The sequence below is a fragment of the Mytilus californianus genome, unplaced genomic scaffold (assembly GCF_021869535.1).
Source record: "Mytilus californianus isolate M0D057914Y unplaced genomic scaffold, xbMytCali1.0.p SCAF_2, whole genome shotgun sequence".
NCBI lineage: Eukaryota > Metazoa > Mollusca > Bivalvia > Mytilida > Mytilidae > Mytilus > Mytilus californianus.
Genome location: NW_026262668.1, coordinates 81,681,711 through 81,692,238, shown reverse-complemented (window position 1 = coordinate 81,692,238; position 10,528 = coordinate 81,681,711). Strand labels below are relative to the sequence as shown.

Here is a 10,528-nt window from a genome sequence, read left to right as displayed (position 1 = left end):
GATAGAACAAATGTTGAAGGTTTATTGTCTCGCCTGCAATACAAGTCACAGAATACGAGACATAGGGATTAAAATCTGGCAATAGTGTACACTATTTGTATAAAGTTTAATATTTCACAGGGTAAAAGATCTGGATGATTCATTTTTTTAAGTTTTTTGTCATGTGACATACTCACTTATCATGAGTAACACTTATGAGTAAAAGAATAACTATATTTGGTACATGTATATGGGATCCTTGCAAGGTCTACATATTGGACAGACAGGTTTCACCTGACCTTGATTGCATTTCATGGATCAGTGATCAGGGTTAAGTTTTCGTGGTCAATTCCGAATCTTGGATACTATAAGCAATAGGTCAACTGCATTTGGTGTGTGGAATGATTGTAAGGTGTACATGTCAGACTGGCAGGTTTCATATGCAGATCTTCTAACTGATATGTATTTACCGGTAAATTTCAACTTGGAAAATTATGGTATTGTGAGTAAGCCTTTCCAATAAGCACAGTAACAAAACAAAGTACTGTAAGCAGCTGAGCCAAGAAATCACAATACTCCTTATTGTGCATATGAAAATTTTGGAAAAATTAATGCAATATTTAGAAGGCATTTAATCAGCAGCAAATAAAATGCCTACGTAGAAAAACATGAGGATACCCTTGGGCATATAAGTATTGTAATGTTGTAAGTCCCAAAACTCTGAAATGACAAACCAGAAAATTTCAAAATCAAAAGTGAGTCTTTATTCACCAATCCAAACAACAGTGTTAGTTTGTAGTAATTTGATCCAAGCATACTAATGCAAATTTATGACATTTAAAAAATGACTTATATTTATATGACAGTCGAAGTCGCATAACTCTGGAATGACATATCAGGCATTTTTTTTTTAATTAAACTGTGTGTTAAGTTCACCGATTCAAAACAATAATGTAAAGTTGTAGTAAATCAATCCAAGAAAACTCAAAAAGTTATGGAACAATATGTGAAAATTTTATTTAAATCTGACATTTAAAATCCTGTAACTCTGAAATGACATCGCAGAAAATAAAAAAAATAACTAGAGGCTCTCAAGAGCCTGTGTCGCTTACCTGATTCTACTTTGGTTTAGGAAATCATGTAAAAATAGATAAAAATCAAAACAGATACCCTAATAATGAGTGAGGCAAAATTTGGTTTAATATTGGTCCTGTAATTTAATAAAAAATCCTGGTGGCCATCTTGAACAGTAAATCGGCAACAAAGTAGCAACACTTAATCAGCACCTCATAAGAAACATTTATGCCATGTTTTGGTTTCATTCCATTCAGTGCACCTCTAGAAGAAGCATTTGTATGTATTTCCCATAGGGTCTTATGTTAAAGGAAGTCCCCCCATTGGCGGCCATCATGGATGAAGGATCAGCTTCAAAGTAACAAAACTTAGTCAGCACCTCATAAGGAACATTCATGCCATGTTTGGTTTCAATCCATTCAGTATGTGGTTCTCTAAAAGAAGACATTTGTATGTATTGTCCATAGGGTCCTTTGTTAAACATTGTCCCCATCTGGCAGCCATCATGGATGAAGGATCAGCTTCAAAGTAACAACACTTGGTCAGCACCTCAAAAGGAACATGCATGCCATGTTTGGTTTCATTCCATTCAATGGTTCTCTAAAAGTAAACATTTGTACGTATTTCTCATAGGGTCCTATGTTAAACTAAGTCCTCCGCTGGCAGCCATCTTAGATTATGGATCAGCTTCATAGTAACAACACTTGGTCAGCACCTCATAAGGAACATTCATGCCAAGTTTGGTTTTATTGCATTCAGTGGTTCTCTAAAAGAAGACATTTGTATGTATTTCCCTTAGGCTCCTATGTTAAACTAAGTCCCCCACTGGCAGCCATCTTGGATGATGGATCAGCTTCAAAGTAACAACACTTGGTCAGCACCTCATAAGAAACATTCATGCCATGTTTGGTATCATTCCATTCAGTGGTTCTCTAAAAGAAAACATTTGTACGTATTTCTCATAGGGTCCTACGTTAAACTAAGTCCTCTGCTGGTGGCCATCTTGGATTATGGATCAGCTTCATAGTAACAACACTTGGTCAGCACCTCATAAGGAACATTCATGCCATGTTTGGTTTCATTCCATTCAGTGGTTCTCTAAAAGAAGACATTTGTATGTATTTCCCATAGGGTCCTATGTTAAACTAAGTCCCCCGCTGGCGGCCATCTTGGATTATGGATCGGCTTCAAAGTAACAACACTTGGTCAGCACCTCATAAGGAACATTTATACCATGTTTGGTTTCTTCCATTCAGTGGTTCTCTAAAAGAAGACATTTGTATGTATTTCCCATAGGGTCCTATGTTAAACTAAGTCCCCCGCTGGCTGCCATCTTGGATTATGGATCGGCTTCAAAGTAACAACACTCGGTCAGCACCTCATAAGAAACATTTATACCATGTTTGGTTTCATTCCATTCAGTGGTTCTCTAAAAGAAGACATTTGTATGTATTTCCCATAGGGTCCTATGTTAAACTAAGTCCCCCGCTGGTGGCCATCTTGGATTATGGATCGGCTTCAAAGTAACAACACTCGGTCAGCACCTCATAAGAAACATTCATGCCATGTTTGGTTTCATTCCATTCAGTGGTTCTCTAAAAGAAGACATTTGTATGTATTTCCCATAGGGTCCTATGTTAAACTAAGTCCCCCGCTGGCGGCCATCTTGGATGATGGATCAGCTACAAAGTAACAACACTTGGTCAGCACCTCATAAGGAACATTCATGCCATGTTTGGTTTCATTCCATTCAGTGGTTCTCTAGAAGAAGTTCAAAATGTAAAAAGTTAACGACGACAACGCCGGACGACAGACGCCAAGTGATGAGAAAAGCTCACTTGGCACTTCGGGCCAGGTGAGCTAAAAAGGGAGCTTCCTTATACAAATTCCAAAAATAAGTAAAGTTTTGACAAAATCGATCTAGGCATACTAGTGTTGGTGCGGGATATGTAAAAAAAACATTGCCTTATGTCTAAATCAGTTTAAATCCTGTAACTGGAACAACAAAGCAAATAAAAATTCAAAATTAAAAGGGAGCTTTCTTGTGTCAATCCTAATGTTGTGTTAAAATTACATGATTATTTGTTAAAGCAAATTTGAATTTTTTATACGACCGCAAAAAATTTGCGTTCATATAATGCTATCGTGTTGTTGTCGGCGTCGTTGTCGTCCAAAGACACATTTGGTTTCCGGAAATAAGTTTAGTTTAAGTGAATGGATCTCTATGAAATTTTACCAGAAGGTTCAATACCACTAAAGGAAGGTTGGGATTGATTTTGGGGGTTATGGTACAGTTTAGGAATTAGGGGCCAAAAAGGGGCCGAACACAAGCATTTTTGTAGTTTCCTGACAATAACTTGTGTGTTAGTGTACGGATCTCTCTGAAATTGTACCACAAGGTTCCATATCACAAAGGGAAAGCTGGGATTGAGTTTGGGGGTAATTGCCCCAAACGTTCAGGAATTAGGGGCAAGAAAGGGGATAAAAACAATCATTTTTCTAGTTTCCAGACAATAACTTGTGTTGAAGTGTATGGATCTCTCTGAAATTGTACTACAATGTTCCATACCACGAAGGGAAGGCTGGGATTGAGTTTGGGGGTAATTACCCCAAACATTTAGAAATTAGGGGCAAAAAAGGGGCCAAAACAAGCATTTTTCTAGTTTCCAGACAATAACTTGTGTTAAAGTTTATGGAACTCTCTGAAATTGTACATTTTTCCTGAAAAGAAAATAATCTTCAAAATTTCAAAAAAAGTTGGGGTGGGGTTACAAATTTTTTTTGGGGGGTTCATATTTTTTTTCTTCAAAATTTTTGAAATTCCAAAATTGTTTCAGAAAATTTGAAATTTTGAAAAATCTTGGAAGAAAAAAATATGACCCCCCCCCCCCCCCCCAATTTTTTGAAAAAAAAATTTGGGGGGGGGGGTTCATACTTTTTTCTTCCAAGATTTTTCAAATTTCAAATTTTCTGAAACCATTATTTTTTTGGGGGGCGGTGGGCTTTTTTTTTCATAATTTTTTAGTTTTTTTTCCAAAATATTTTCCATATTTACATTGATTATTTCTGATTTATATATAAAAGAACAAATACTGATATGGCAGGAGATACACACCAAACAGGGTGTGTAAATTATTATATATAACAGATTAACTAATTTTAAATACAGCACAGTATTGCGCAATAGCAAGAAATCTTCAATTAAAAATAAATACATATCTTTTAACCAATTTCAATGGGATTAATTTAAAGTCTTTAATTTTTGGGGGTTCTAACCTTGTGTATTACTATTTTGGATATTGGGCCCCATTTTTAAATTGGTCTACATTGAGGTCCAAAGTGTCTAAAATTAAACTTTGTTTGATTTCATCAAAAACTTAATTATTGCGGTTCTATGATATGCTGAATCTCATTGTGCATTTAGATTTTTTATTCTGGGCCCTGTTTTCAAATTTGTCCATATTAAGGTTTGAAGGGCCCAAAATTAAACATTGTTTGATTTCTACTAAAATTAAATTTTTTGTGTTTTTTTATATGCTGAATCTAACCATGTTAGATTTTGGATATCAGACCATACTAGGTAAATTAAATGTCCCATTTCAAATTTTTAAGATCCTTGACATTTATTTTCTGTCAGAAACCTATATTATGTCAAAAATTTGATCACAATCCAAATTCAGACAGTATCAAGCTTGAATATTGTGTCCAAACTTGCCCCAACTGTTCAGGGTTCAACCTCTGCAGTCGTATCAGGCTGTGCTCGGCGAAGCATTTTATTGTATTTAGTGTTGACGAATAGATGGACATTAGTATACCATAAAAGGTAGTCTTCATTGGGCTTATAATAATAAAACCAATACTCTTTGTCTGCTTAAATCCTAGTTTTCAAACCAGAAAGTTTTGAGCTGATTAAGATGCAGATCCTGTGTCAACACTTTGCTTACAAGGATCTTACAACACTCCATTTTACTTTCTGTTCTTGTAATTATTACATCAGCCAATGAAATTTCAGCCTTCAGATTTTTAAAATGTGAATATCCTAGTCTCCAAGTTAGCATATTTTAATTTAAAGAATGTTTGTGTATGCATACTATGTGTGCATATTATTGTCAGGTTGATTTTGTTTAAATAGTTTCTGACCGATACCTGACCAAAATTTACTTTTGTTAAACTTCATGAAAAATGCAGGGACATCCTGTCTTTGGTCAACTGTCACTTGCAGTTTCTGATTTCATAGTTTTATTGTCGAGCCTGCGACTTTTGTCGCAGAAAGCTCGACATAGGGATAGTGATCCGGCGGCGGCGGCTACGGCGGCGGTGGCGTTAGCTAACTTCTTAAAAGCTTTATATTTTAGAGGGTGGAAGACCTGGATGCTTCATACTTTGTATATGGATGCCTCATGTTACGAAGTTTCCGTCAGTCACATGTCTAATGTCCTTGACCTCATTTTCATGGTTCAGTGACTACTTGAAAAAAAAGTTAAGATTTTTTGTAATGTTAAATTCTCTCTTATTATAAGTAATAGGATAACTATATTTGGTATGTGCGTACCTTGCAAGGTCCTCATGCCCGTCAGACAGTTTTCACTTGACCTCGACCTCATTTCATGGATCAGTGAACAAGGTTAAGTTTTGGTGGTCAAGTCCATATCTCAGATACTATAAGCAATAGGTCTAGTATATTCGGTGTATGGAAGGACTGTAAGGTGTACATGTCCAACTGGCAGGTGTCATCTGACCTTGACCTCATTTTCATGGTTCAGTGGTTATAGTTAAGTTTTTGTGTTTTGGTCTGTTTTTCTTATACTGTATGCAATAGGTCTACTATATTTGGTGTATGGAAGGATTGTAAGGTGTACATGTATAGCTGGCAGGTGTCATCTGACCTTGACCTCATTTTCATGGTTCAGTGGTCAAAGTTAAGTTTTTGAGATTTGATCTTTTTTTCTAATACTATATGCAATAGTTCAACTACATTTGGTGTATGGAAATATTTTATGATCTATATGTCAGTCACGCAGGTTTTTTTTTACCTTGAACTCATTTTCAAGGTTCATTGCTCAGTGTTAAGTTTTTGTGTTTTGGTCTGTTTTTCTTAAACTATAAGCAAAAGGTCAACCATATTTGTTGTATGGAAGAATTGTTAGCTGTACATGCCTGCCTAGCATGGTTCATCTGACCTTGACCTCATTTTCATGGTTCATTGGTCAATGTTTAGTTTACTTGGTTAATGTTAAGTTTATGTGACAGTTGTAATAAAGCTTTATATTTAGGACTATCAACATAATATCAATGATTAGTAAAGAAGGCGAGACATTTCAGCGTGTGCACTCTTGTTGAATTTACTGATTAAATTATGAGAAAAGGCTTGTATAAAAAAGACAGTGGAATGCATTTTTGATCAAGTCTAATGTGCTGCATGACATTTTTTTTAAGGTCAACAAAGCATAGTAAAAGGATAGATAGCTGTTAAACATCCATAGGTAAATATTAAAAGCATATTCAGGACAAGAGCATGTTAAGGTGTGCTGAATATGAACATTGCTTTGTACAAGATCAACATGCTGAGTCGAGTTATCACATGCTAGTTCACAAGTTATAAAATCTGCAGGGTGACATGTCATCCTGCCTGGTGCCTGGACTACCAAGTCGACTAGACTTTACTCTTGCTTGCTTAATGAAGAAGCAGAAAATACCATTTTTTTCAAGTCTTTGACTTGACCCGGTTAGGGATTGAAACCATTCTATAAAAGCATATTTATAGTTTTTTTTGTCAAAGATAATGCCAACCATTTTAAAAAAATATTAGGGCATGAGATGAAAAAAAATATTTATATTATAATAAAATAGATGCAGTCATTTTTTAGGTCAAAGCAAATTAAAATTGCAAGGGAATGTTTAGCCATTTAGTGTAAGTACATTGAACAGAATGGAATTATGCTGTAAAATATTCTTAAAAAGCCTATTTGATAGTATATTTTATAAAATTTTTATAATAGATGTACTCAATCATACAGAAAGTTTTGGCAGGAGTGTTCTAGAAATTGTAATAGATGACCATATATCAATATTGTCTGTTCAAAAACAGTGAATAGTTTCTTGAGAAGATAATGAAATTCTTGACTGAATAACCATGGCACAAAGATTTAGTTCAACTAGCAAAAGAGTAATAGCATTCACAAAAAATAAAACAATTCTGAATTTATTTTAATTCACACATAAAAATTACAGTCCTAGAAATGAAAATCTAGAACGTTTTCCATTCTTGCCCAGCAAAGTATTTTGAATGTTTTCATAGTCTGGTAAATTAGCTAATGTTCCAAGAGCAGACAATGACAGTTTACTTGTTAACATCCTTTCAGCTACTCTCTGTATATCTTGTGGTGTAACTTTACCTAAAAAAATAAATATGAGAATAATGTTTCCAGTGTTTACAGGATAAATATTAATTGATTGATTGCTGTTCCCCTCTTCTAGTAACACATATGTTGATAGGTTATATATCATTAAAGAACTGAAACAATAACAGGTTCCCTCCTTTTTTAGGGAGCATAATTTTTTTAACAGAGCCATATTGAACTTGTGTGAACAGTTCTACTTATTTAACTGGTGAAGACCTTGTGATATGACCTTTGTGATGTGACCTTTGTGATGTTGAGCAGCAGTGTTGTGTTATTAGTTTAAACCTTATTCTTCCTTCTTCCTTAGTATTTTATATATTTCTCATAGTCTACTCTTTGTATAATGTGTGGGTCATCCATAGAAGATATGTTTAGCCTGCTGTCTAAGATTTAATATTAACAGAAATGATTATGTCCATGTTAAGGGATGAAAAAAAAAACAAAAAAACACTGAGGTCAAAAAAGGTCATAATTTAAAAAACAAAGTCACACTTTAATTTCCAGCAGAAGAATCTCTGTAACTTTTATTTAATTATGTTAAACTGTTTTCATAGAGTAGCATAATGACTGATTGATATAAACAGAAATTGATAAGTACATGGTCTGGTAATGTAGACCTGCCAACTATCCCGATTTATGGGGGATATCCCCCATGAGAGGTGTTGACCTGAACTTTTAAATTCTTTTGTGTATTGATTTAACACCTTAAAACAGACATTGAAATGAGGTAAAATGGTATTTAAGCCCATATATACTAATTCAAACAATAAAGTAGTAGATTACAAACACTTATGACAATATAAGAGGAGTATTAGGTCCTCTTGCGCTTAAAATCCCCCATGGAAATTTTGAAACATTGGCAGGTATGGTAATGGAAACCCCAAAAATTTGAATTGCAAATGCACAATTTTATGTCATGAAGAATAATTTGTACAACTTTGGATGAAATCTGCCAAGGAGTTGCAGATTAACTAACTGATATACGCTATGTTTTATTCACAGTGACATTAAAGGCAGGTGAAAAAAAATGACAGTTGTTTACAAATTTGTCATGAATACTCGCTCAAGAAAAATGTAGTGTATTTTTAGATAATACAATATAATACACAGTATATATAATTTAAAACAGCAATAATATTACCTATTAAATCATAGAAATATTCTGGCTGCTTTCTGTGTCCACTAGTTAATACTTGTCTTCCAACATCTTCAAATATAACAGGTCGAGATTCCAAATTCATTAATAACATAGACTGTAGTTGTGTCTTGGCTCTCTGTAGTTCTGTCTGCTCATAGAAAAAAATATAGACTTAATCAAGTGTGAGGAAATTATATTATGAACATGAATAAGCTTTCATCATGTCATGTACTCAGAATATTCCAAATATTTTTAACCTTTACTGTACTTATCCTAAAGGCTTTGCCCTTTCACAATGCCAATTGCTAAAATGTTTTACCAAAATTGCAATTTGAATTCATCTTTACAAACTAATCAAATGGTAAAACAGTTTAGCTCATAGCTAGTGAAAGATTGTAAGTATAAAGCAAATGGAGTGTAATAAAAAATTATACTACATGTATAAAAAACAATACTTTACAATCATCTGAGATTTGAATTCCACATCTGTCATTGAAATTGTATACAGATTTACAGATGTATTTAAATCAATATTTTAAACACTCAGAGAAATATGTTTTTTCTCTAGAAAATTACTGTGACTTGACTAAGTGTTGCTCTCCACCCATCGCATTAAAAATTCTGACCCAATTGCAATTTGTTTTATCAAATCAAACTGTTCATCTGGTCAGAAATTTAAAACCAACTGCTGCAGGAAACACAGTCAAGTCATCAAAGTGATAAAATATACCATACTTAAAATCCTTTGAAATTTTAAAAATTCCACTTCATGGCTACAATGAAAGAGTGGCTGAAACTTTTGAAAAATATATTTATTGTAATGGGTCATTTACAAGGTCAGGTTGTAAATTTTGAATTGCTAAAAGAAAATGTCTAATTTAAGTTTTTGAATTATCTCTTCTAAATGTTGTTTTTCTATACATGCTTCAAAGCTGTAATTAAATTACAATCTAAAAATCTCTGTGAAATATACTTTTAGCTAAATTATGTTTTCATGAAGTTTAAAGAGATGTATAACAGAGTCTAATCAATGAGGAATAGGTATTAAATTATCTGCCCCTGGAAACTTATCGTAACTTCACATAATTTTTACTGAATATAACAGATTTGAATTCAAACTGATATCTAATTCCTAGAAATATAGAAGATTTTTTAAAAGAAAAACAGTATGAAAAATTAGTTTAGACAATTTTATAGCAATTAAAAACTTATTACTTCTCACCTTTCAAATGATTCTTTACAATAACAATATATATAGAAACTTTGAGCACAACAAATTCAAAACAGCCATGCCTTAATGACTTGTACGTTTGCTTTATTTTATCATTTTGCACTTTGATATCTTGACTAGGTTTCTTTTCAGCAGTTTGTTAAAATTTCTGACCAGTTGAACAGTTTGATTTAATAAAATAAATAGCAATTGGGTCAGAATTTTGAATGAACTGCAATAGGTGTAGAGACTTGACAATTTTAAAGCAATTCTAAAATTTACCTTCATATGACTTTAAAAAATGATATATGTTTAAAAATATAACTATATAATTTTAATGAGATATGTGGAATTAAAATGTGATAGGATTGTAAGTATAATGTTTTTGAGCCTGCCACATTTATGTCATGAAAGCAAGACATAGTGATCCTAGATTTCGTTGGCGGCGTCAACATTTAAGTTCAGTCTGTGGTTAAAGTTTTTTCAGACATCAATAACTTCAGGGAATTTTAGAAAATTTGGACAGAAGCTTGTATAGTTATTGTCATCATATAGAATTAGAAGAGATGAAATCAGTATCAAGAATTTCCAATGGTGGCTATGATGTCCAATAAGATCAAATGAAGTTTCATAAAGGCCCTCCATAAAATAGTCCTGCCTGGTTTAGTTAACAGTAATATTGGCAAAGTGATTTCACAGGAGATAAAAATGGTAAATATTTCTAGA

At 33.4% G+C, this 10,528-nt stretch overlaps 1 protein-coding gene across 1 annotated transcript in view; it reads right to left on the bottom strand.

Annotated features, from left to right (window-relative positions):
• Positions 1 to 7,239: 7,239 nt before the first annotated feature.
• LOC127728303 (mitochondrial-processing peptidase subunit alpha-like) overlaps positions 7,240 to 10,528 on the bottom strand; it is a 31,300-nt gene continuing 28,011 nt past the window's right edge. Inside the window, exons 11-12 of the mRNA XM_052235644.1 lie at positions 8,596 to 8,740; positions 7,240 to 7,448 (exon numbers count right to left, since the gene is read on the bottom strand). Of these exons, the coding sequence (XP_052091604.1) occupies positions 7,279 to 7,448; positions 8,596 to 8,740 (315 nt within the window). The 3' untranslated portion in view covers positions 7,240 to 7,278. The remainder of the gene's footprint in view (positions 7,449 to 8,595; positions 8,741 to 10,528) is intronic.